A 27,726-nucleotide genomic window follows, 5' to 3' on the forward strand; every position below is an offset into this window, starting at 1 on the left:
AGGACCCCTTCACAGGTCTTGTAGAGTCAATCCCTTGGTGGGTCTAAAGTGTTTGGGAGGTACGTAGAGGACCAACAGTATATTTGGCAGGTGTGGTGCTTTGGTTTTAGCCCATTAGTGTACTGCTGTGCAGAATGAATAGTTGACATTACATAATCTCACTTTTGCTCAGTTCTGATTACACACTGAACACAGCGTCCATCCACCTGCCCTTTCTTCCCTTTTAGTCAACCCTGGACGGGATCCAGTGGTGTATGGCGAGCACGTAAGCCGACCAAAAGGTCAGAAGCCTCAGCTGGGGGTTGGGTGGTGTGTGCGCTCAATACAATGGTTGATAAACATGAAAACTTAACCTCCCATTTTCTAAAATCCTAACCTCCGAGTACAGTTACGTAATGAAATACCTTGATATTTAATTTTCAAAGAGGAGATTATTTTATTTTGGACACTGCATTCCACAGAACAACGTCTGGACAGAGGTCACATATGATCAAACATTCTCAAAACATCAGGAACAATGGGTTTAATGCACGTTATGAAAATGTTCACCACAGAGGGGCAGTTAACTCAACCGTTACGTCATCGTGAAATTGTTGATTCTTGTCAAGAACATTTAGTTGGAACATAACTTGTTACATTTAGTGCACAATATTGACACACACTGATAAAACCTCTACAACACATATCAGCTATTTGAAGCCTGCGCATGAAGCCGTTTGGATTAAAGGAAAAGTCTGAACAAACAGAATCCATCTGATTCAAAATGCCACTTTTCTTCATTTCATGAGAAACAAATGATCAGTGTGTTGTTGAGAAGGCAGGTAAGCATTTTCTTTCATGTGCCTCAATTGAAATTTTAATTAAAATTTTTACCTCCGCCAGCCAAATAGGTTATGTTGTCATCTACGTTTGTTTGTTAAGAGGATTCTGCCAAAACTACTAAACCAATTTCCATTAAATTCTGTGGAGGGTAGGGCCTTGACCCAGGGGATTTTGGTGTGGATCCGGATCAGGGGGCGGATGCAGGAACTTTTTTTCACTGTCTTTAACGTTGCGAAATATTTTTGAGTGTGTGCAATTCTGTGCAGATCCAAATAAAAATCTAGATCTAGTGAAATTAAATGTGGCATATAGGGGGACCGTTGGACCTTGGCGGAGGTATGTGCTCTACCTTTTGAAAAATTGAAACGAGCGGCTTTAGAAAGGTCATAAAATAAATTCAAAGCAGTTAGACCACAAACAATGTAAAGACAGAGACAGACAGACTGACACACACTTACTTGTAAACACAGACACATAATTTACATGCAGTATTTGATCAAATGTGTTTTATCTGCATTTGTGCAACTGGGATGAGTCAGCTGGCTTTTGCTCCACTCGATTGATCGATTTAAAAGAATTCACTACCTTTATCTTCTCCCTAATTTGTTAAATTTAGCTTTCTGCTGCATTTCATGTCTTTTATCGAACACTACTATAAGGATATTCTCTGTACATTTACCAAAAATAAAACAAACAACATTGTACAGTACAAACACCTCAGCGGCCCCCGAAGATCTGCGGCCCGTTAAACATTTGACAGCAAAATACATCTAGCCTGTATGTACAAATGTACACTGATGCAGAGTAGAATATATCAAGGACATTCCAGGTATATAACCATTAGGCACTAAAAGGTGTTTCAGTGTAACTTGGACCACCTTTTTACTCCGGACTGATCCAAAAAAGACCCTGGCCTAAATCTTGATCAACTACCTGTTGGTACGTGTGATAAGAATAATCAAATTCACATTCCAAAACACAGTATATGTGTGTATATGTGTGTGTGTGTGTGTGTGTGTTGAGGTTACTGGATATTAACTCTGTACACTTTAAGTCAATTTCTTAGTCTGAGAATTGATTCTGCCTCTTTCAAAATACAGAAAACCTTGTAAATTCAATGACTATACCAAAACAACCATCGTGGTTCCACAAATTGTGCAGCTGTCCATATACAGTGAAAGCAAGATATTCAAAACATGCATGTCCACCAAAATGAACCAGCAAAATATGAAAATATATCATATTCATTCTACGATCTCCATATGTGTTCATATCTGTATCTAAAATAAAGGGAAATATCAATAATAAGACCTATTTTTGTTTGGTTTACTCAAACTGGAAAAGTGTTGATTGAAGCTAAACTAAATGATTGAAAATACATATATATTTTTTTAATAGTTTCAACTTTACAACAGGTAAACAGCAGAGTATGTTAGATGGCATTCAGTAAGCTAATGTTGATTATGATAGGGTTAAAATTTAGAAGGAACATGCTGGTAGTTTGATCTGTAACTGTTTCCCGGCCTCAGACTGTGTTGTAAGTAGGACCTTTCCTCCTGGTACTCCAGTCAGAGAGAGGATGAGCAGACCCCTGTGATCTGAACGTGTACCGTCCGTGGACCAGTGGTGTTAGAGATGCTCTGGAACACTGTGTTGTATAATACTGAAGACAGATCGAGCGACTGATCCCAGGTCACCTTGGTTTCAAATGTCCATATCCACAGGTCGAACATCGCCGGTTTTATTCTCCTTCACCCACAGCTCTCTGTCTTTGGCTGGATCCACGTTCTGCAGCAGCTGGTCGACCGGCTCCACCATCTACAAATACACAAACCGTAAAATGATCCCATCAAACATCAGCATTAGTTCATTTATTATTATTATTATTATTATTATTATTATTATTATTATTATTATTATTATTATTATTATTATTATTACCTCAGCAGATCAGATACAGTCCACCGAAGGGAGCGTGACTCTCAACATTTAGTTGTCATAAACTTTGGTTTGAATATTCATGGTTTTAAGGGAATCGTTTTGTTGTATAAAAATAAACCAACATCTTAGGCTGATGACGTCATTTGGAGCCAGAATCTGCTCAGTAGTGATTGTGATACAGAGCCGCGGTATCAAGGTTTCCAGCGATACACAGGCTCAACCAATCGCGTGTAAGTCTCAGCTGTCAATCATGATATTTCTCACTGTTATCTATAATCAAATCACTACTTAAAACCCAATCTTATCAGAGACATGAACACTTTAACATCAGTGTGATCAGAGCTACCTAAAATGACAGAAAACTTAATTTGACGTGTACTTTGACTTTTAACTTTTCCCATCATGTCCCCTCTGCGAACATAGTGGAGGCAGGGTTTATGACCTATAATGAAGCCAGCCACCAGGGGGCAAACATCACTTTCAGGAAGCTGTTGTTTGTCCATCTTTATACACAGTCTAAGGGTCAGATACATTCCACAGGAGGGAGAGTGAGCAAACACCACGATGTATGAATGTTTAGTTGCCATAAACTTATTTGAATGTCAATGATTTTAAATGATCAGTTTGACATTCTGAAATACAATTAGTTTAGAACATAGACTACAGGGAGGGACATCTTCTTTTTTACCAGATTAAACAAATAAGCTATAATATGTTCATTAAAGATTGGTCGTAGGTGTTTTTTTTGTTTAAACCTATTTTCAAATTGTGCTAAGCTAATCTAACCAATAACAATGCAATCCTGACCACATGTGGATGTGTTCTAGCCAATCAGATTGCATTCTGATCACAATGACTGCAACATGTGCATTTACACCTGCATGATTTTTGTTTAGTTTTTCCTTATCTAGTGTTGAAGTAAGCAAACTGCCATGAAAAGGCTTGAATGAAAGAGCCTTTTAACGACCTTATGTCCTTTTCTCTCACTCCACTTCTAGCTCCAACAACCATAAATCACTTAATCACTAATATGTTGTTTGCGCTGTCCTATTTTAGGCTGTAATGAACAGTTGGGGCTCCATAAAAAGGTTAATGATAAATAATAAATCTACCTACTGATTCCAAAAACATCTGTCTGTCTGTATGTGGAACACATATCTCGCAAACCATTCATCTAATTGATTTCACAATTGGCAAGTGTATTTGAAATTGCCCAAGAAAGTGCAGTGCCGAGTTAGGTTTGATTTGGACATGTGATACGTTAATACAAACTGAATAAACAGGCAACCAGTGCTCTGTAGTGTCAGTAGGGCTGGGACAGTGTTCCTTCAGTCTGTGGTCCGAGTTGAACATGTCTTCATCTACGTCCTCAGATAAACTACAGCAGTGGTCGGCAACTGGCTCAAACCGGTCAAAATCGTCGCCAGATCATTTTAATAATCTGATTATTTTTATTTCAACATATTGGACTAAGACACAGGTGCTGGCTACAACTCTTTATACAGTGACTTCCTCTTAACCAAGTTGGTGTAATGCTTTATACTAAGCTGAATAGCAGAGCTTTGAATTTGCAAAGTTGTGAACTTGGGTTTGAAGATTGTGTTGATTGCTTAACGGATCTCCGAAATAGCCGACATGCACTGTTTGAAAAAATATCGAGCAAATTCAGTTTTGATTGATGAAAAACAACAATAATGTCTTCATTGCAGATAAACCAGGTAGGATGAACACAAAGTTTTCAAACTTCACTCTGCACCATAGACTGTGTATAAAAAGCTCAGGACACAAAGAATAAAAAGTGACAGTATATTGTAGAACTGTTTGAGGAGGACTCACTATTGAGAAGGAATAAAGCATTAACCCAGGACAAGAGAACAGAACCTTATAAAGGCAGATTTAGAACACGCACTGCAGTAGCAATAATTTATTACAGGGAGCTATGTCATGTTTAAACTGTTATCAATATGGTTGATATATTGTCTAATTAAATATATGACTCGCCTTTGACTTTGGATGCCAATTCCATAGTGTGCCATAATGCTGCACAAGGCTGCTTTACTTTAAAAAGCTGATAATCCACCTTAAATTATTTCACTCCTCCAGCTTTCATCTGAGAGTTTGAGTGTCATATTTTGTTTTAGACTCGCTTAATACATTTCCAGCCTGATGCTGTATCCTTTCAGTTTCGAGCATCACTAAATGTCAGGGAGTATTAGAGTCATATTTTCTTTATTCGAGAGAGATATATGTAAACTCTACTAGCAGATCATCCATTTAGGTTGATCTGTAGTGAGCGTATCATCTCTGAGTAATCCATCTTGTCAGGCAGCACACAGAAAAGCACCCTCATGGTATCTTCCCTCAGCGCTGACACATCATGTCTCCTTCGATTTGCAGGGTTTACTCGACACCCCCGTCTCGACGAGCAGAGCGTCTGGGTGGTTTTCACTGAGGCACCGAGTGATGACAGTGAGTGTGTTGGATTAAAGACTGACAGATGATCAGCGATGGCTGAATCTGTCTCTACATCTACATTCATCGAAGGGCTGTCGTGGCTAGAAAGTCCCACTAAAATCAGTTCAAATCACTTGTAAACCTAATAACAGTTTGCTAATCAGTTTGTGGATCAGCTTTATCTGCATTGCATCAATTGATGCTCAGGCAAGTTCTGCAGTCATAAGGTGCATCTTTTTTTCTATGATTTCCAAGCAGATTTATGGATATTTATAGAGACGAACATCAGAAAAGATGATACCCTCAAAAAGTGCAAGTGACACTTAATAAGTGACAGTACGTCTCCGAGAACACAGCAACCAGGTTTCAGTTTTCAGTTCAGGTAATTAACTGATTTGAAAGATATCCCTCTTGTGGAAAATATTAATATATTGTTGTTACCTGAGTTTCCAAAAAATAAATAGTAGTATTATTATTATATAGTTATAGTATGAAAAGTAATAACAGATGTTAAATAGAGCATTTATATTCTCCATTAAAAAAAACTTAACTCATCATGGTGTTTGTGTTTTTTTGAGAGAAAGGCTAGCATACCTCTCTGCAGTGATTACAAAGTAAATTAACAGTAAAATGCAGGAAAACAAAGAGACTCACGCTCTGATTGAACATGTCGGTTTCGTGTCGCAGAGTCGTGTACTGACGTAGATGCTGCTGAATCCACTCGATCCGTTCCACCTCCAGTTTCTCCAGCTCCTGAAGAGGAAGATATAAAACTGTTCAACTTCACCTCCTCAAAAAAAAAACTGAATATTTAAAATAAACTCTTTCCGACCTTATTAAAACACAGTTTGCTCAAATATAATGAAGCCACAGTTCTTCCTTTAACACTTACTCTGTTTACAGGTTTAATAAATAAATGTATATTATAATAGGAATTAAAATTATTATACAATAATAATATACCGTTATGAAACCAAATGAGACACAGTTTATGTCTTACAGGTAATGCAGGAATAAACGTATATTAATGTAATATTAGGAGTAATTTGTTCTTATCACAGAAATGCAAATTCACACCATCTCTATCATCAACATTTAATCATTTGAGAATTATTTTCACTTCTTAATAAACTGTAAATAAATTAATGAAATAATAACCTGAAAATATCACATTTGACATGATTTTTTACTATTCTCCAAAGAATCTTTTTTTACCATGCTGGTGGTGACCATCTCTTCAAACCATTTGCACTGGGTTTGGTTGTACAGGTCCACGCAGCGCATCAGGTCGTCTCCTGGAGAGAACAGATGAGAACGTGAGAGGTCAGAGGTCGAATCAAAGTCTGCTTGAGTCCAGCAGAGGAGAAGATCAGAGTCAAATCACCTCTTCAGCCCTGAACGTGATGCACATGGAGTAAAATCCAGAAGAGGGCGCTCACATGTTACTCATCAATGAGTTTGTTCCAAATAAAACTTTACTGTTAAAATTATTAATATTAAGCATTTGTAATCATTTTGTTGTGTGTTTTTGTACCAGCCTCCAATCAAGCACATAACATATACATTAATAAACACAGATCTTTTATAAACCAGCTCCTTAAATATAAAAACAACATTAATTTTAATCATAGCTTCTCATTTTAACATGTTGTGTTTGAAAAGCTGAACATTTCTGGGACAAACTTGAAAACATGTCACACTTGGTTTGACAGCTACTATTTTTAAATGGCTGCTAAAATCCCGAACTGCTCACATTTGCTTGTAACTAAACCGCTGGTCCATCACAGACCAGTCGTGGTTAAATGCAGACTTCTGTTTTAATGTCCAACATTTTTATATTGTTTTTTTGTTTTACTTCTGATTATTTTTTTATTGTAAATATCCAGAGGTCAGTGGAGTTTCCACAGCTCCATTTCAACCTCTTAGAACCAAAATTAGAAACATTGTTGATTATCATTATATATTTCAATATGAAATCACCAAAACAATGTACTGTAAGTAAACACATTTACTCAACCACTGTGCTCAAGTATAATTTTGAGGTATATTTTACTTGAGTTTTACCTTTTTCTGCTTTATACGTTTATTCCAGGACATTTCAGAGAGAATTATGCTTTTCAATTTGTTCTAGTTACTTTCAGGTTAAGTTTTCTGCATTATATTGTAATATAATTGAAATGAAACTAGTGTCTCTAAATCTATAACCCACCTTCCTTGTCATGTTTCAGATGGCCATGAGTTATTAGCAGTTCAAACAATTTTTTTTTTTTTCAATTTTAAAGAAACAGTTTGAGGACTCAAAGTGAGGGCCCCTACAGATTTGTCTTAGGACTCTTTGCAGGGGCCCAACACAATGTTTGGTTTCTCAACCATAACCTTATTATTTCAACTGTACTACTATCCTCATTATTATTATTTTATTTTATTTCTTTTTAAATCTAATCTCATTTTGTTCTGTCCTCATTTCTTTATTCTCAGTGTTTTAAGTGTGAAATGTGATGGTTTCGATGTTGGGAACCACTGGACCACTGAACTACATGTATTACCTCAAATCTGTCTACAACTGGAGCAGCTATAACAGTAAAATCCATTAATACTTAAAACGCGTTTTACTGATATTGATTTTATATTTTCACTTTAAATTTAAACGTTAAATGCACGACGCTCGACCAAATCCAGGACATTTCAGCTCTGTTCCCTGATGAAGCAGAAGCTGCTGCTGCAGCTCATTTAAATTCATCCGGTGAAAGTAGAAACACCTTCTCGTCTCTGGCAGCGAGCCCAGTGAGCCGTGATGACATTTGGCTCAACCTTGGGGTCACAGCGGTGATCGACGTTACAAGGCAGACATCATTTAACTGTACCTATGAGCAGCATTGATCAGTGCTGTGGGCTGTGACTAATCTACTGATGGGAACAGAGGAGGAACCTGATAAGAGCTTTTTTTCTCTACTGGAACATTTACAACATGAGCTCATCTTCTTCCTCAGTAAAATGTCTCAGGTTAGATTTCTGTCTTCTGTTGTGTTTGATATCACTTTGCTTTATTTTATTCTTCTTCATCACCTGCTGCTTGTTTAGGTCCTTCTACCTTTTCTCTCCTTGCAGACTGCTTACACCAGTTATTTGGTGACATCTGAATAAGTGCATTGTCCCGACTGTCTCTTAGCAACACTAATCTCTGACTCTGTGACCACTGACCTGCTTGTGTGGATTTCCGCCGGGCCTTCTTTATGTCCTCCTCCGTCTTGTTGCTGAGTTTGATCTCCAGCTGCTGGGTCTTCACCTCCAGATCCTTCTGCCTGTCTGCCAGGGCTTTACGAGACTACATGCACACACACCACACACACACACACACACACACACACACACACACACACACACACACACACACACACACACAAACACAGACGTAGAAACAATGAGTCATTCACTATAATCCTCAGATTTACTGGACCTACATCTAAGAGTCATTACAGCCTTTTTATGTCGGCTACTGATCTCCTCGCTCAGATCCTGCTCTCATCCTCTCATCCTTTTCCTAATCCACATCATTGAGTCTTTTCTCTTATTCTCCACAGAGACACCTCATCAAGGTCGTGGCCTGACAGTGTTTGAAAGGTAAACATTCAGCTAATAGTTTGGCAAAAGCCAAGGCAATCTTTTCTTTTCTCCAACAGACAGATAAGGTCATTTAACTCAGGTAATTTAACTCAGACATATAAAAGAAAATTGGAAACCACGCCAAAGTAGATGTTACATTTTCAGAAAAAAATGGATTCATGTGTAACATTTAAATTGCTGCTGCATGTCATCTTGCCAAGCAGCTGGTTGGTTCCTACCTGCTGTTGTTTCACGTATAGACAGGAATGAGTGTAACAGAGAAGTCAAGAGGCCTGATGGGAATATCGAGAGTTTTGTCATGTTTATTAAATGAAGACGTGTTTATTACCCACAGCCCGCGGGAACTGGAGAACGCTGCCAACCAAGAAATTAAGGTTACACTACCATCTTTTTTATAGAAAATATCACTTTATATGCTCATAAGCAAAATATCTTTAAAGCTAAACTGACATGTGATGTGTTTTTTTTTTATTGCCTTAAACCTCCTCAACACGAGCATTAAATTCTTGTTGTTTTTGATTATTAGGGCCCGAGCACCGAACGGTGGGAGGCCCTATTGAAATTGTAAGGATTATTCTTATTCTTATTATTGTGTACCAAATGAATTGGCTTTTTGAGGGCTTTAATTACTATTATTATTATAATTTTTGTTTGAATATTTGGTATTATTACTTCTAAATTTTAATTTTAATCATTGTTTTCCATCACACTGTATTGTTTTCATATTATTATTAATCCTGATGTTAATCTGATGTGTACTGAATAAAAAAAAAATGTTATGCGTATTAGTTGATTTGTTATGATTTTATATTTCAAACGAAAAAAGAAAAGCATCCATGAAATTATTTAACTGGTGGGAAGCAACAATACGGTTCTGTATTAAGATGTGTGTCTGTCACTAAAGCTCTTTCATCATGTAACCTTGGTAGAGATTCACTTTTGGATGTAAAATACTGGCCTGTACTTACAGAAGAGGAACGAGCTGAAATGCAGCCCAACTCAAAGAATACATCTTTGTGGGGTAAATCTCTCAGTACCTTCTCCACGCTGGCGTAGCGACTGGCCAGCTGCTTCCTGAGGTCAGCGATATGATGGTCGTATTTCTTCAGGTCCTTCTTGAAGTTGTCGGCTCTGAATGTCAGCAAAGGTTTCTCTACCTCAGAGTGGAGCTGTGAGAACAGAAAAGAGCAGAGTAGCAGTGGGCTCTGTTTTAAGAAACTGCTGAAAATTATTTTAATACATTCTCAAAAATGTCTTATGACATGTTTTCACTTTGTCTTAAAGCATTGTGGAGTATATCGCTGGAATTTATTTTATCAAGAATAAAATTACATCTACTCTCTGCTTGATTCCACAGACTCAACGTGTAAAATACATTAGTCTTCCCAGGAAACTCTTGCACATACTGACATTTTTTTCGCAACAATTTCGTACAGTTTACAATATATCTGCACTTTGAGAGATTGATTAATGATAAATGTTTCCAGGATTTTATCGTTTAATTACAGGACCTGTAAACCAAAGCGTGGAGTGAGCTGGTGGAGCATGGAGGAGCCTGTATGCTCGTGGGAGGGGGATCGTCAAAAAACGTAACTAATTAATTAGACAACGATGGGTAGGGAGAAGCTCAGGGGCTGCGTCTGAGGCAAGTGTGTGGTTTCTGCATCGCTGATAATTAGAACGGGGGACAGGTCATCTTCATCGGTCAACACGGTTGAGGGAAAACTAGCCCCATCACCTCGGGATGTGGATCAGACCAAGTTAGTGCAGCTGATTGAAAACATGAAATGCTTCAACACAGACAAACCTGCACATTGTTACAGCTTTGTTTTTGATGGTGGCACACCTTTATGTAATCTTCTGTACTTCTGCCTCAAATTTTTTAACTAGCATGTCACTCATACCTCCACCAGTGCCCAACAGTCTCCTCCTGAAAACACATTTAAATTCACTAAATCTATTTTCAGAAATACAAAGTTATTCAGATTACTTTCAGAAACGACACATTCCAGAAGATGAATTGGCAATTTTTGCTTAAAAAAACCCCCAAACGTCAACTCAGTTATCAAAATAGTTGCACCAAGAAGCTAATCGTCTTCAGTTCTGGATGAGTTTGCACAATAAAAGCCCACATGAGCAGTTACCTTGTTGGAGAACTTGAGGTGAACCTCTGCCTCGTCGTGGAGACTCTTCTTCAGCTGAGTCCAGGCTTCTCCGAGAGTCCTGAGAAAACAGCAACATGAAATAAGTCAAACACTCTGTTAATCAGCAGAAAAGGTATCAGCAGATGAATCCTTAATGAAAAACAACATTAGCTGATGCAGTCCTTGACACACTAGGCAAAGATGAGCATGACTGATAATAATCTAATGTGACTGTCGGGGGAAATAGTTGAGTACTTTTACATTTAATACTTTAAGTACATTTTCCTGGCTATACTTGGAGTGTACATTCACTTTTACTTGTAGAAAACATTGTATTTTTACAGTGTGGTACTTTAACCGACTCCTGATTGTAGATATGATTCTGTACTTTTTGATACTATCGAGGGTAAAACTAACAGAAATTGTATCTTTTCAAACACATGACATTCAAAAAGTATCAAACTATACTTTCAAATGTCTGTGATGCTACATCCACACTATTAGATGTTCACTTGAAAATGGCGTTTTCAAACTAAAATGATCTCTGTCCACATGAGCGCTAGTTCTGTATCAGTTTTAATCCCTGTCCATGCTAACATGCTTGAAAATGCATATCATGTGACCTCTCAAACATACTGAGTCAACAAGAAGCATTTGATTGTTAGATTGCTTGAATAATAGCTTGTCTCCTCCACATGTAAAACATGTCTCCTACACGTTGTGTCATTGTCAGATGCAGAATTGAATTGCACAGCATCTGTTAGCAAAGGGTCAGCAACGCTCGTAATTGATGAATTGTTACGTGTCTAATGCTGGGTGTTTCCATCAGGAAGGTGGGGTCATGTAATAAGAGGTTGATGAATCAGCGAAGGCTTCGTAGTAACCGAAAAGACCGAAACATCTTAGTTTCTGCAGTTTTCAAACTAGAACAGAGCCAGTTTCCAAACTTCTTCCGTATTAGCAGCTCTAAAACTCGGCAGTGGTGTGGACGCCAGGCATATCTCTAGTAGATTTGATGCGTTTTCAAACGAAAACATAGTAATGTGGATATTGCCTTAGTTTCATTCTTATTGATGAAAATAATCACGAAATTTCCAGATCTTAAAAGATTCCTCGAGACAAATCTCATCTCACTGATCCTGAGATCTTCACAAACATTCCTCTTTTATTTTGGTGAAAGACCAACCCCACATCCACCCTTTCATGAGGTATCTTTCTTTGAATGGTGCATCAGACTCAGACTGCAGAGTGGGAATGGGTCTATTTTAGAGCATCCTATCTTTAGACAGGGTTCTCTTAATTACTGCCACTATCTCCTATCAGTTCAAGGCATTCTCGTCTTGCAGCGAAACGTTTGGTGCACTCACCCTTCCTCCTGCGCTGCCAGCGGGCTCAGAGAAAGCTTGGAGAGGTTCTTGGCGTATTCCTCCTCGATCTTTATCCTGAGACACAAACAGAGACCGAGAGAAACATGTGAAGGCTGCCTGGCTCATGAGAGGAAAGAAAACCATGTCAGTGAAGTGATTAAATCTGAGGTTATAAATCATAATGTGATTTTAAGATTTAGATCTGAGCGTGAAGTTGCAATAATTTCATTAAGGTCATACTCACAATAAGCAATAATCAAATAAAGACATGTTCAGTATTCGGATGTTCATCGTATAATGTAGATGTGTACACGTCTTAATCACATTATAACGCCCTATTGGAGTTTTCACAGCATTTTAGAACATCGACATAGTACAGACAGTATAGACGGTTACCAACTGCTTGACGATACATGGATGACTGGGTGTAAACCAGTTCAAGATTTTGCAAAATTAGAAAGAACACACCTATAGTGTACAGTACACTATAGGTACATTCAGCTATTTCCGGCTGAGGTTTTGAAACTGGTGAAATAACGTTGCACATAATGTTGACATGAGTCATCATCAGGTTCTTTAACATGTATACAGGAGTGTGAATGGAATGTTCCATCAGCAACTCATGTAAACAACAGTTTTAGTCTGATCTTTATTCAGTAGTTGGAAACCTGGTGTCCATGTAAACGCAGTCACTGAAAGACTTGAGCTCATTTAGAACAGATCTCCTGTCACATTAAACTGATTGATCCTCCTCCTAATACTTAAAGCTGGTCATTGGTTCAGGAACGAATCACTTCCTGTTTATTAACTGCAGTGTGATCATCTGCTGCTGGTTTATCGTATGTTCAAAACAACAGCCATTTTCAGCCTTTGTTTATTAAAACCAAAAGCTATGGAACACACGACATGTACATATGAGGGGAAACAGCGTTTTTAAAAGAAAGCCTTTAATTAACTCAGACTTTCCTGATTCAGGTTTTGCTTCACACTCATAGACTGTACATAAAGATGGAAATGCAAATTCAGCTGCAGCCATTCATCACGACAGCTGAGACTGATTCACGATTGGGCGATCATACTCTGGCTCCAAATGCAAAAGCGTTTCTATCCATGATATTTTGGCTTAATTTCTGATCAATGAGAGAGGTCGTCCATCTTCATATGCAGTCTATGTTCACACGTATGCACTGCTACAATTCTTTTAATATGATGTACTTCAATTTCTTACAGTCTACGCATTACACACATATTTTTCAACAATTACATTTTATTATCATTATAATTTCTTTTTCATTCAGTGGGTTATATATTCCTGCATTCGTAATCTCATTATGATTGTGAGTAAAAAACCTGCGGTGATATTTTACAGAGCGTCTGTTCCATCCTCTCCATTTTAAAGATGGAAATGCGATGTGCTCATATTTGCCCTGAGGGTTTGTGCCCTTTGTGAACTTCATATCCTCCACCGGTCTCACATTTACCATCCACACGTGAGTAAATCTGTCACCTGGAGAATGTCACGGAAACCGTTGTTTTACCTAATTCTGGGATACTTGCATCCCATAGCAGCACAGCAACATTAAAAAAAGGTCGTCGCTGGATATGAGGAATCCTCGTGAAGGATTTGGGAGACGGCGGCCTCTTGAATCTGGAGAAACTTTGCTCATTAACTTCCCACAACTCAGAGCGGAAATTAAATGGAGCTATTGCAGAATGACATGGAGCTAATTATATAGGGGCTTTATTCTCCATGTTGCTTTTGACATTGTGGCAACTATTTCCTGTATGCTCCGTTTAATTGCTGGCTTCAGGGATTAATTGCAGCCTTGAGCTGTAAAACAAAAGTCTGAGACCAGCGTCCAACAGATCCCTTTAAATAAAGAGCTTTTTCTGTGTGATGGCTGTGGACCTGCACCGGCTGTTTAAGATCTTGTCTGTGCTCTGGTTCATGTCTCCAGTGTTGATGCTCCTGAGCTGTGAACAACTCTCCCTGCTTCAGTCCACCACACTGAGTCCATGTATCTCATGATCACAACTCAGAGCAGCTTTGTCTTCCTGTGAAAACATCAGTTACCTCGGGGCAAAGAACTAACTGATGTCTTCACCCGTCTCTCTTTGTTTGTTACCACGGTTATGCAAAAAAACTACAGTACAGATCAGCGGAAAGAAGTGGTATGGCTGGGTCAGTGAAGAACCCATTCAATTCTGGAGCAGATACGGATCAGGGATTTTTATTCACTTCCTCTAACATTAGACATTTTTGAGTTTCTCAAGAAATAACTCCTTTTCATAACCTTTATGAAACATATCAGGTATCTGAAGAGTGCCACTATCTATGAACACGTGACATTTGTTGTAGATCTGGATAATGATCCCGCTTTTGTGAATCAAGGTTAATGTTTTTAGGGGGATGCTCTTCATGCAGTTTCAGTACAATAACAAAGATTTATTGTTGTTATTTTAGAAAATGCTGATAACAATCCCGAAGGAAATGTTCTTTTTCCTCATGTGTAAGAACATGAAGAAACAGCCCATTTCTTGGGGATTATTTTCAGTGACAAATTAATCCACATTTGGTGCTTCAGTGTGTATTTCTGGCAGCAGGATAAATTGGACTGAGTCTGGACTGTTCATGGTCACGTCGTCCACTGATTTTATTTTAATAGTTTTTCCAAAGTGAGGAATAAGATACGTCATGACTTTAGATAAACAGATACTTCTTTTTATTGGATTTTCTGACAATGACATAAAGCCTCGGCCATAAAGATTTTACTGAAATATAAAGCAGCTGCTGTACCTTCTAAGTTCAAACCTTTGTTGTGTTTGTTTAGCTTATTTCATGTTATCGTCTATCTTATCTAACATGTTGAAATGGGATCATTTGTGCCTCCAGCTCTGTGTCTGATGCTCTTCTTAATGAATTAATACAAAATAAAATAAACACAGTCATTTCGTTTCTGTCGCTATAATCCAGTCTCCTCTGACAGTGAAGCTGTTACCTCTCATGGACAAACTCAGCCATCTCTTTCTGCATCTGTTTGCCCTTCAGCTGCTTCTGCAGAGGGACCTCGAAGCCCGCCACAGAGGTGGTCCCCTGGGGGTCTTTCTTGTCGGTCTGAGGAAGAGGAGAGGATCAGTCAAACATGGAGAAGGTCTGCAGCTACGAACCTCATGGTCAGAACGTCCAGCAGCGTCTCTTGCTCTGTGTTGTTTACATTCGAGAGCATGTGGGTTTGTGAGGATGAGTCAGAAAATATCAGCATGAATGTGTGAGTCACACTTGCAAGTCGAGGAGGGCATGCGTTGGTGTGCGTGCGTCAATCACTGAGGGTGGATGGGTATTATGTGTGTATTCAAACAAAGAAATGTCAAGCAGGTCTCAGTGAGTGATGTGCGTCGCCGTGTGGAACCGAGGCGCAGGATTAATGCCTTGGAAGCACAAACCACCACGAGCAACACAACACTACCGGCCAAGAACAAGAAGAAAAACTGTTGGAGGAAAAAGGAATCGGATATCAGTCAATAATGCAGCCTGAGGGGTTTTCAACACAAATCTAATTTAGGATGGAAACGTATGGAAAGTGAAAATTACAAAAGCCACTAGGGAGACATTAGAAAAAGGAAATTCAGAGTGTTTGCAGAGATGCCGGTCGATCAGTCGTCTACCTGTGATCCTCCAACATGAAAACAAAACTCATCTTATGGTAAATTAGAGCAAAGTGTTGGATCCATTTTGAAAAAAGCAAAGAGTATAGCGACTGTTTCTGCCGCGTTTATTCACATAATTCAGTAAAATTGAATTTTTTAGCTCTCAGCGGTTTGGAGCATTTACCAGCGTGAATATGTTGTAAAGGTCAACAAAACATTTTGACAGGGACCTTCTGGAGCGATGCTGTGAGCGGTCAGCCGACGAAAAACACAAACTGTGCAGAAACAGCACAAAGTGGAAATTCTTTGGTTCAATCATAGACTGTGAATAAAGATGGACGACACGTCAGCCACAGGATGGTCAAGTGTGTGGACCTCAATGCCACGGCTCCACACCACGATCGCTGGTGACTCTGTATTATGGGTTTGATGAGAATAAACAATGTACTTCAGTTGATATGAGGTGTTCATATTGAAGCACACTATGTTTGTATAGCTGCTTTCACACTCCGGAGGTTCTCTGCACTTTCCCTGTAGGGGGTGCATGTGTGAACGCAAATGTCAGCGTGAGAGCCTTCACATTATATCATAATATAAAGGCCACAGAAAGTTCGGGAGAATCCGATGTGAGAACACGGCAGGGGGTCCCCCGCTGGATTCACCGCAAGCGAAAGGGGGGGTCGATACTTCTAGCACACGACAGACGCAAAAATGAGAAATAGAAAAAAAAGATCTCCGAGTTGAAAAGGCAGAGCCATACACGTAGAAGACACCAAGAAGTTGTCTGAGTTTGTTTGTCTGTGTGTTGTCAAGAAAATCATGTGATCTCCTCAGTGGTTTTAATGCTGCAACACCCCTCACCTGAATAATGTGGAGGATTTGTTGCTGTTGTGAACGCGTCTGTGCAGAGAACGTCGGGTAAAGATCGGACCCAATTCTCCAGACTTCGCAGGTCTTGTCTGAAAATGGCTTAGTTGCTCTGGACATTTTGCAGAACTTCTCCTGTCAGCCCTATAGTAAAATGTCTGATTAAGTCCATTTGAGAATACAGCAGGGAAATGTCTGGAAGATATATAGCGAGCGAAAAAAACTGAAATACATGTATCTCTGGATGAAAAACGCCAGTGTTGATGTGCTGTAAACAAAAACATGTGACACTTGACATGCAGAGGAATTGCCTTCTGTATGTTCGAACCAGACACCACCCCTGGCCTGGACGTTCTGGATATTTTCCTGTTGTTGTCAATGTATCTGACTCAGACAATCTCCTGCTGCATTCTTCATATGTAAAACGAACACTCCTGAAAATGTCTGGACCCGATTTTCTGGACATTTTCTGGAGTTTATGTCTGAAAACAGCTCAATTTAAATACATCTGAGCTCTTGTTTCCTACATGTAATTACCACTTGGTGATTGCTGTCTCTCAATTGTTTTTATTGTGTTGCCATATTTTCTACAGTCTCACCCAGAAGTTGTCGCAGTAGCTCCATTCGTTGGGTTTGAGCAGCTGCTGCTCCGGACCTTCACCAGGCAGAGGGAACGTCACACAGTTGATCTGAAGCAAAGAGAAAGACAAAACAAAAAACACATGAGACGAGGATGAAGAACAGTGACAAACAAGAGCTGCTAAAGGCTGAGAGCCAAACGCAGATAGGAGGCTGAAATATATCTTTGATAGAGTGAGATAACAGGCCTGTGTTTCGTTTAGGTCATGCAGATGAGAGGGAAAAAGGTCAGACACGAGTAAACATGTTGGCCGTGCAGAAGGTGACCCATGAGCCTTCAGGGGCCAGAGAGGGAAAAACAGAGACATGAGCTGAAACCTTCTCTCCTGCATCCCTCGATTTGAACAAATGAACTTTACTCACTTGAAAGTCCGTGGTGTTGCAGATAAACACAGCCAATACTCAGCCTGAATACAGACTCCACAGTCCACAGCATTGGCAATTACTCTTGGGGCTTCAATTATGTAATGTTCACCGTCTGTGAGCCCTCCCTCCTGGCACGGGCAATGTTACCCTGTGTGCCATGTCAACCGTTGCTGTAAACTGCACGGGTGTCCAAACGAGGATGCCTCAGAAAAAACACACTGTGTCACAGGGTTTGCAGCCCGAGTTTCCCGCTGTACTGCCGTTACGCCAACTGAAGGAGACACACGCTGTGTTTACCAGCTCGCTCAGGCGAACTTTCCTCTATCCTTTCCCTTTCAGATTTCAAAATAAAGGCGGGAGACAGTCATGTTTGCCAGCTCAAGTCAGCAGTGTTACAAAGAACACCAAAGGGAGGCAAGAGGCGGAACAAAAGACAGCGATGAACAGGATTTTGGCCCATACACATGGATACTGGAGTCCAGTGTTCTGAAGGAGAAGTTTGTTGACTGCATGTTAATAAATATTTAAATGGCCTTATCGCTGCTTACCACTATATTGCAGAGTCAACCAAAATATATTTTTTATGTTAATACACTATACTGCTTATAATTACTGACAGGGGCAACCATGCATCCGATATCTATATCTTTTCTGCAAACCTGTGTGGGGATAGCTGGAGCCAAGCTGACAGTGGGCGAGAGGTCGGTGTGCACCATGGACAGGTCGCCAGCTTATTACCTAGAAACCGGAGCAAACCCTTCTGGAGAACAAACCAACTCCACAAGGCTAAGCTGGGATTCAAACCATTAGGCTGTGTGGCAACAGTACTACCCACTGCGCCACTGTGCTGCCAGACAGGGGCACATGAAGAAGAAACAGCTCAGAGACGCACTGACTATTTGGGTTAACGAAGAAGGAGAAAGTGACAATAAAACCCCACGTCAGTACATGTATTATTGCCATTAACCCCTTAACAGACGCCCTCATTTTTGTGCAGAGGCCTGAAAAATGTACTGATTTTAATTATAGTCATGACTCTGGTCTCCTTTAAGCTTTACAACCTTGGGTCAATAAGTTTTAGAGCCACTGAGCCAAAGTTACAGAGGCACTTCTTTTCATGGCATTAACAAGGGAATATCAGGAACATAAGGCCTGTGAAGTCTCAACCAATTCTATGTCAGCAGCTGTTGCAGTGACGTGAGGATCCTTAAATAATTTACACAGATACAACCAAGAGACTTTCAAACAGCATTAAGTCCAGTACAGAACAAATGGCACAGAAAGTAGCACTAATAATTACCTACACCTCAGAGGTTGTGTTTTCATCTGCGTGTCTTTGTCTGTCAGCAGGATTTCGCAAAAAAACACTCTTCCATTTAATTAACACTTGGTGGAAGGTGTGGAAACCAAGGAAGAAAACATTACATTTTGGAGCAGATTCAATTAGGGGGGGGGGGTCCAGGAATTTTTTAAGTATACGCTCTCTGAGGGCCCTCTGCCAAAGAGTTTATATTTCCATCTGTTAGCTAGTAAGATTACACAAAAACTATGGACGGATTTCCATGAAACTTGGTGGAAGGATGTGGGTCAGGGAAGAAGTCATTATCAAGATCTGGGGAGGGGAGGAACATTGTGAAGCATTTTTCTACAATTTCACTGATTCCTCAGGGAATTATTCATGGATCTGGATGGAAAAAAAATGTTAAGGGGACTGTGGAGTTTGGTGCTGATCCAAATGAAAATGAAATGTGGTTTAATAAAAGACTGTCAGGCCATGGCAGAGGTCTGACCTCTGCTGAGTGTCATCCTAGTTGTATTGGTAAAATAATCCTGTAATGCAAAGCTCACTTTGTGTCTGTTTGGTGCTGGGCAGGTGTTTTGCTGACGGCTGACTTTAGTTCCACATGTCTGGGTAAATGAAAGACTCACACCTGCAGTATGTGCAGCCAGAGAGGACCAGTGTCGAGCTGCAGATCATTTTCCTTTTTTTCTCACATCACACCAATACATCTGACTTATTTAAATTTTAAAAAAAATATACATATAAGGCTTTAATGTGTAACATCTCTTTCAGGGGACTTTGGACGTTTTCAACCTGAAAGTCTGAACCAAGCCTCACGTCATTTTTTTTACATTTGATCTGGTTAGTTTGGTTTTCCCATTGTAATGTAGGGAGCAGACTAAAGACTGTTTTATGACACACATGTGTCCTGTCGTCATCAGGTTGGCTGCGTCTACCTTTACTTGACATTGGTTGGTTTGTGGACCGGCGTGTGTCTGACGTCGGCCTGTTGTTAGTTCAGCAGGAAATTGTCTTTCTGTTTGAATGGAAAAAACTAATGAACTGGCTAATTTGGTTTGTTTCATTGCCACTGTAATTTCATTGAGGTTTTACTACCAGCAAAATGAACGTTTTCCTTGTTCAAACAATATATCGCCGGAGGTGAAGGCTGCAAGATATCAAGCAAGCCTCACGTTACGTTTGGTCCATTGTTCTGGACTGGAGTCTGAGGAACCTTTTACTCCTTTAGTTCAGACTAAACTGAAAGGTCTGAAGGTCCTGACCCAACAATGTAGATGTAAAAGACCCTCAGTTTCTTTTCTCTCTTACTGTCTTTCAAAATTCATCAGGGTTTTTACAAAGAGCCAAAAGTTCCAATGAACACTGGACACTGACCTCTTCATTCTTTACTCTGGCCCTGCAGCACTTCATTTCCAGTAAACAACTTCAACAACATATGAGTAATACTCTTTCTCTGTTATATAATCACCAACATCCAGAGGAACTACTGATATGGCTTCGTGCCAAACGTGCACGCCGATACGACAGAGAACAAGTGAAACACGAGCGGGGATATGCATAAACAAGAGACACAGTAACCGGCTGTAATCTGGAGGAGCAGCGGTGTGATTTACTCCTCGTCCCGACCAGTCACTTTGTTCATTTTCTGCCTCAGAGATCATACTGATTGTCACGGGCACCAGATTTTCCATTACGCTGGCGGCACATCTATCATGGCTGTTGTTTATCAGCCTCTCACACTCTGCAGAAAATGAGACCATTCATCTACAGGGAGGCTGTCTAGTGAACTTCTCCTTTACGGCCGCTCAGCGAGGTACTCCAGGGCTGGGAATAAAATATTAATACAGATTACCTTCACGACACAGCGTGTGATAAATCCTTGTGGGGATGTTTGAAGTCCAGCCACTGGAACGTGGGATGCTGCGACATGCTGTGTTGCCATGTTTCGCACAAAGCAAAGCTGCGAGCAACATACAACTGTGGAGATTTGTTGAGTGAACTGGGACATTTTGTTCTCACTCAAAATTCATAAACATCAGCATCATGAGGGATGTACATCCTGCCTACAGGCTGTGTGTATTTCATTGCACATTTTATGTTTTTATTTTGCTCTTTTTTCTTTGAGGAAAGAAAAATCATGACACAGTCCAGGAATAAATGGCCCACAAGAGACATACAAAAAAATAATGGGTTCAACACTTCCTCTCTATCTACCTCCAACATCAGAAGCAGAATATTTCAGCAAATGAGACTGTAGGATGCTCTGCCACTGTTGCTAAGCAACAAATTACTTTTGCTGGAGAAGACCCTCTATCCCCCAGCCTCTACAAATACGCACACCTTCCCATTACAAAGCAATCTCAGATTTCCTCTCATTATCACCCCTCATTCCTCCCTTCTCTTACTCCCTGACCAATTGAAACGCTGCGTCCCAGTCTCGCCATCGAGGCATCCCCCTCTAACGGGCGGCATGTACGGCAACAAGTCAAACTGAATGAATGTTTAATGAGCTGGAAAACATCCGAGGCTGAAACAGAAGAATCTGGTCTGATTGGCCGAACCACATCGAAGGTGAAAACAAGGTGACAGAGCTGGAGCGGCTCCTTGATTCTCCATGACGTGCAACACCTCAGCATCCCGCGGGGGTCCATTTTGATGTGTGCGTCTCCATGACAACTGTGGAGGGGTTGTGTAATGTGAGGTGCATCGTGGCGAACAAAAAGACACCTTTCTGGACTGACGTCATCCAGACACAACTGTAAATTTCATCTTTATAACCTGTATTATTTTTTTAATATATATTTCCATTTGCTGCAGCAAAAAAACGAATTGTGCAAGATTTTGGTTAACACGGCTGCACATTGTCACACGTCGACACTTATATATGAAAGAAAACTACTGCTTTCATGTAAATTCAAACCATTTAGAGATGCTTTTTTTATTTCAAACTGAATGTCTTCACTGAATAACTGAATGGCTCTGTAGCTGCTCCACCACCACCACCACCAGCTTCTATGCCAGTATTTTCCATTTCAACACCCATTAATCAGTGCTATTGCTTTTGTCACCATGGAAACTGCACTTGCTGCATCCCTCGCAGGGTCTGGTTGTGGTTTTTCACAATAGCCAGACTGACAGCTCCCGCGGCTGCAGCAGGTCGGAAAGCCCACCGAGCACAAAACCAACACCCGCGAGACACGAAAACCACGTCTGCCTACCTTCATTCACCATCACCAACAATACCACAACTGCCACATTCACCTCATCCTCAGTTCGCCCCCCTCCATCATTATGGCATTAAGGGCTAAACGATTACATAACCACAGCTACTGTCCGGGCATCTTGAAACAAAGGTGCTGTTCACTTAACAGATTGTATCCTGGTGGAGGGAACGGACTGATACTGAGGAGTTTGCAGCATCAATTCTACTCAGAGCAAATAATGTATCTGGATGAAAAGCAGCAGCAGCAGCAGCATCTCTGTGTGACCCATCGGAGGAAAAAAGGGGATATATAATCCCACAACTCAGTGACAGCACTCGGAGATCCCTTCTGCATCTGGCAGGCAGAGGACTGTATAAAAATACCAACATCAGTGTACAGGTTACCAGATCGGCTCCGTTCTTTACACACACTTCAGGAATGTTTCAGCAGGACGGAGATGTGTTTGAGCCTCTTGAGAGGAGAAATTCCTCTTTGACAGGCGTGAAATCAATCTTATAGATTGAGAGCAGTCAAGTCAGGGAGACACTGCTGCTTCTCCTCCATTCACACTGATGTCCAACACGCAGGGAAGCTCCATGTTGCTCCACCAGGACCAAAGATGCACAACAAACAATGTCAACAGATGAGAGAAGAGAAGATGAGGCATGAACTTATGTGATGGACACAGGGATGAAGATGGAGAGACAGCGGAGAAGAGGAGGAGAAGAGAGGAGGATTAAGTTTTGGGGTACTCACCGTGATCTTGGTCTCCTTGACCTCCTTGATCTGCCTCCTGGCTGGGGAGACGGAGCCGAGGGGCTGGGGGGTGAGACAGGAGGGATCGTCAAAACTCTCCTCAGTGTCAAAGCTGGCTTCCATCATCATCCCTCTCTTCCTCCTCCTGCTTCTCTATTCTAGGAAAGCCGCTCTCTCTCTCTCTCTCTTTCTCTCTCTCTCCTTTCTTTCTTTCTCTTTCTGCCTCCACGCACTGAGGCTGCCTTCAGTCTCCCAAGCTTCAGAGAGAGTGGAGGGGAGTCGCTTTGCAGGGGGAGGGGAGATGAGGGGGAGTGGGGAGCTGTATCGGTGGGAAGGGAGCGTTAGGGGTGAGGAGCAGGAGGAGGAGGATCAGGAGGAGGTGTAGGGAAGCGTGACGAAGTCTAGCCTCCGGTTAAGCTGCTGCCACATGGGTTCTCAGGTTGAAGGCTGCAAGGAGGTGAGGGGGCTCTGCATATGCACCTGAAACCCCCACACACACACACTCCCTCTCTAACCCTCCCTCCTCCACCTCCTCACCAAACACTGAGTCGTGGTTGATGGAGATGCGAGGATGTGAAGGAGAAAAGGGCATGAAAAAAAGAGATGGAAAAAGAGGGTTAAGAGAGTCAGAATAGGATGAGGAGGATTTATTTACACAATACTTGCCACACCTCCCTCCCCAGAGAGTGAAGGAGGAGGGAGCAGCAGCAGAGGAGGGGGTGGTGGCATTGGCGGTGGGGGTTGGTTTGATGGAAATGGCTAAATAATGATCTAAAACAGACTAATTACGATTGGGAGGGAAACAGGAGGAGGGGGAGGAGAGCTAGAGCAGTAGGGAAAATAGGCAGCCAATTAGAAGCAGCGTTTTTGAGTGTGTGGGAAATGTGTGTGTGTGTGTTTGTGTGTGTGTGTGTGTGTGTGTGTGTGTGTGTGTGTGTGTGTGTGTGTGTGTGTGTGTGTGTGTGTGTGTGTGTGTGTGTGTGTGTGTGTATGTGTGAGTGTGTGAGACTGAAGGGGTTAAATAGGTGTGCTGAGGAGGCAAATTCAGAGACAGGACGTCAAGATACAACAGAAATATTTACAGATATTTTGTGTGTTTATGGTAAGTATGTGTGTACAAGACAGCTACATCGTTATCATCTTTCGAATATGACAGCGTTTCACCCGAGGCATCAAATCAACACCAGCCGTGTGCACAGCCGAGCAACTTGGATCACGCACATGATCAGAGCTGGTCCAACAAAACCATCGCAGCCTCAACAAACCCGACATCCACTCACACTCTCACCTTCTCTGTACAGAACATGGCGGAGGGCAGCTCTGATCACCACAGTCCCAGTCCAGGTTTGTTTTTTGGGGGGTGTCTTTGGGGGTAGGGGGTTGATCCGGGGCCCCAGTGCTCCCAGCTTGAGCGTCGACAGTCTTGGCCCGCCTCCTTTACCAAAACTGTCAAAGACATGTGGCGTCCAAACCTCAGTCGCCCATGTGGCCCCAGGGTCTGTCCGTCTATACGCTCCTGTGTGATCATGATACGGTGTGCCATCATCTGACTTGCAAATAGTCACGTGGGTTGGCATGTAAAGGACGTTGGCCCGGGTTCATCAGAGCTGCGGGAGCGGCCCTGCCTTCACTGAACAGACTGTGGCAGCTTTATCTCATGAAAACACTGAATTCAAATTGTGAACTGACAACATTGCAGCAAGTGTGGCTTTGATGTTTGTGCGCAAAGGCCCCACGAACAGTATAACTTCAGCGACTATCTGATATTTTATTCTATAAAATGAAAGATAGCTGAGTCCAAGCTGATACCTTGAAATTGTTTAAACAATCCAAAGATATAAAGCAGCAAATCCTCTAATTTAAAGGGCCCATATTGTGTAAAATACATTTTCTGGGCTTTTACTATCAGTAATGACTTGAAGGGGGTCAGTAGGGACCCTCTAAGTATGAAAACAGGACTTTTTCACTCAGTCCATTCTAAGAAATATGTTATCGAAACGTCTTGTTTTGTACTTCCTCCCCCGTATGAGTCATTCGGGATCACACTCGTCTCTCAGCCCCACCCAGCCGGTACCAGTCCAGCCTCCAAACCCGCTCCCCATCACCTCCACCCCTCCTCCCCTCACACCGAACGTGACACCAAGCAGGCATGTTGCTGAGCTAGCAGCTTGTTAGCTACCACAGGCTAACCACAACAAACAACACTGAAGAAACACTGACGCGTGGAGGGATGCAAGGAAGAGAATGTGTCCGTGCACATTCCTCCTAAGAGCGTTACTGTTCGAGACCAGCGGATATGCTTTATTTCTTCTGACGTGCCGTGTCGCTGTGCTCAGTATGGAGTAACGTAGACGTTACTCGGGACTGAAACTCCATTGTGAAACTCCGTACTGTAACTTGGGACGATACAAACTTGAACAAACATGAGGACGGTGTAACTTACCATTCAGAAACATCCTGTGTTTAAACGACTGTAAATATGTGGCTGGTCTTCTATATCCAAACACAAAATAACGTGTCTTTCAGCTGTGTTTACCAGAGTGAATGCACCAGAATGAGACCGGTGATAGGCCTGGTCGCGTGTGAATCAAAGTGCAGTCAATCAGAGGAGGGGCTCAAGAGGCAGGCGAAAACAGCCTGTTCTGTCTGCAGCTCCAGAGAGGGGGAGAGGAGAGGACATGGAAATACACATTGCTGCAGTTTTTTCGACTTTAAACCACTGATATATCATTTTAGGGGTACCAATACCTGAAATTAAATCCCAGGAAGTTGCAAAATATGGGCCCTTTAAGAAGCTGGAAAGTGGGAATGTCCCGCATTTAGCTTGCGAAACAATCAACTATCAAAGTGGTTGTTGATAAGAGAAAGAAAAACGTCAGCAGTTGTAATTCCAGTAAATAGTTCAAGTGATGAAATGCTCTTGGAACAGCAGGAACTATGACTCCTACCCATCAGCAGCACATGGGCCAGGGTTGGGTTGGATGGACACGATGACTAAACATCAGCTTTTTAAAACAGAAGATCGTTATTTGTTTGCCGTTTTCAACCATGAGTCAACATTGGTTTCATCCAAGATGATGATCACTCCGTTAACTGTTTAAGTTGTCAACGGGCACAGACCATTTTTCTTCTAGATGCTACTGGATAGGGCTACAACCAATCAGAGAAATGAAACACGTAGTGTATCAACAAACAATCTCCATTGTTGGAATATACCTCTCCACAAGAGCAGCAGCCATCTTGGTTGTTAAATACATCACCAGCACTCCTCCTCCGCCAGTTATACATCAAACCGGTTTTAAACAAATGGGTTTAAGTGGCCCAATCAATCTCATTCAGCTGTTCTTTTATCTCCGTGTTTGATCTCCACCACCTCCTGAGGGAAATATCTGGTTCTTAAGCGGCTAAGCATTTCACTATGATTACCAGCTCAGCTTCCACTCTGGGAACGCTGCCTCCTGTGGTAAAAAATGTTGACCACAGGTGAGAGTGAACCAGAACAATAAAGTTGTGGGTCGGACAGAAAAACAACGAGGTGAAAGACACTAAAAAGCTCCATTAAGCCAGGGGAAGCAAGAGGTTTTCATATTGTGTTCGCTTTAACCATTGCATTGTGGCATGTTAAAGCCAATTAAACTTTTAACATTTATATGTTAAGAGGGCATTGATAAAAGATATGTTCCATATAACAACATATTTCGTCATCTACTCTGGAGGATTTGTCAACAGATAAATTATTGATCTTTTTGTGTCAGAACTAAATCTAATTCATCACATGGAGCCTCATATTCCTGAATCTTTGAAACTGTCTTGTACACCAACAATTTGTATTGTAAAATAGTCATTTCTGGCTAATACAACGTACCTGTTTGTTAATGGTCGACCTCCTCAAAGGAACATCTGTGGTCTCTGGGGGCTGACTGGCCTTTGCACTGCTGTGGCTTCCACTGGCTGAAAACAAACAGATCATATTCCACATGTTAATGACTATATTATTGATGGCTGGAGTCTTACTATTGTACATTGACTCATTAATAATGAGCAGATGGGAAGTCAGCAATTGACAATTCAACAAAAAAACTGAAGAGAGGATATTTACAGAGAGTTTGATATTTGACATTCCAACATAATATACCGAGCAGTTGAAAAAGGAGCATTTCGTTTATTTTCTGTTAATTTAAAGATAATGTATAGCACTTGCTGTACAGTAATATGTAGGTGCTTTCTATATATAAGCACATTGGATGTCATTAGTCAGAATGACCCTGGGGGAGTTCACAGCTCTGCGAGCAGTTCTGTAGTAACACCCCTGGTTTCATCCTACATGCCCTTAATGGTTCCTCATCGCCTGTGATTCATGAGCTGTCAGCTCGTTGCATATCAAATCGGCCCATCTCCAGCTGAAGGTAAACACGTGAGCCCGGCAGAGTGCGGCGCCCCAGGCCACGCGTCACAGCCCTGGACGATGGTCAGAGCTGGACCATGTCCGCCTGCAGGGAAACTGAGGTGACTCAAAACATAGAGGCAGTCGCTTTGCTTAATGAGGCATCAAGGAATGGACGACCTTCAGTGACCTCTTTCGGTGACCAGTA

General features: G+C 41.3%; 1 protein-coding gene across 1 annotated transcript; it reads right to left on the reverse strand.

Annotated features, from left to right (window-relative positions):
- Window positions 1–411: 411 nt before the first annotated feature.
- Window positions 412–23,667, reverse strand: gas7a (growth arrest-specific 7a). Its single transcript, XM_035179617.2, has 10 exons — window positions 23,135–23,667; window positions 17,467–17,556; window positions 15,352–15,467; window positions 12,353–12,427; window positions 10,986–11,064; window positions 9,879–10,010; window positions 8,419–8,542; window positions 6,433–6,512; window positions 5,872–5,970; window positions 412–2,640 (listed from the first exon to the last, which is right to left on the reverse strand). The coding sequence occupies exons 1-10, from the start codon at window positions 23,261–23,263 to the stop codon at window positions 2,527–2,529; spliced, it is 1,038 nt and encodes a 345-aa protein (XP_035035508.1). The 5' UTR covers window positions 23,264–23,667; the 3' UTR covers window positions 412–2,526.
- Between the last annotated feature and the right edge of the window lie 4,059 nt (window positions 23,668–27,726).

This window comes from Hippoglossus stenolepis, chromosome 16 (assembly GCF_022539355.2).
Source record: "Hippoglossus stenolepis isolate QCI-W04-F060 chromosome 16, HSTE1.2, whole genome shotgun sequence".
NCBI classification, from domain to species: Eukaryota; Metazoa; Chordata; class Actinopteri; order Pleuronectiformes; family Pleuronectidae; genus Hippoglossus; species Hippoglossus stenolepis.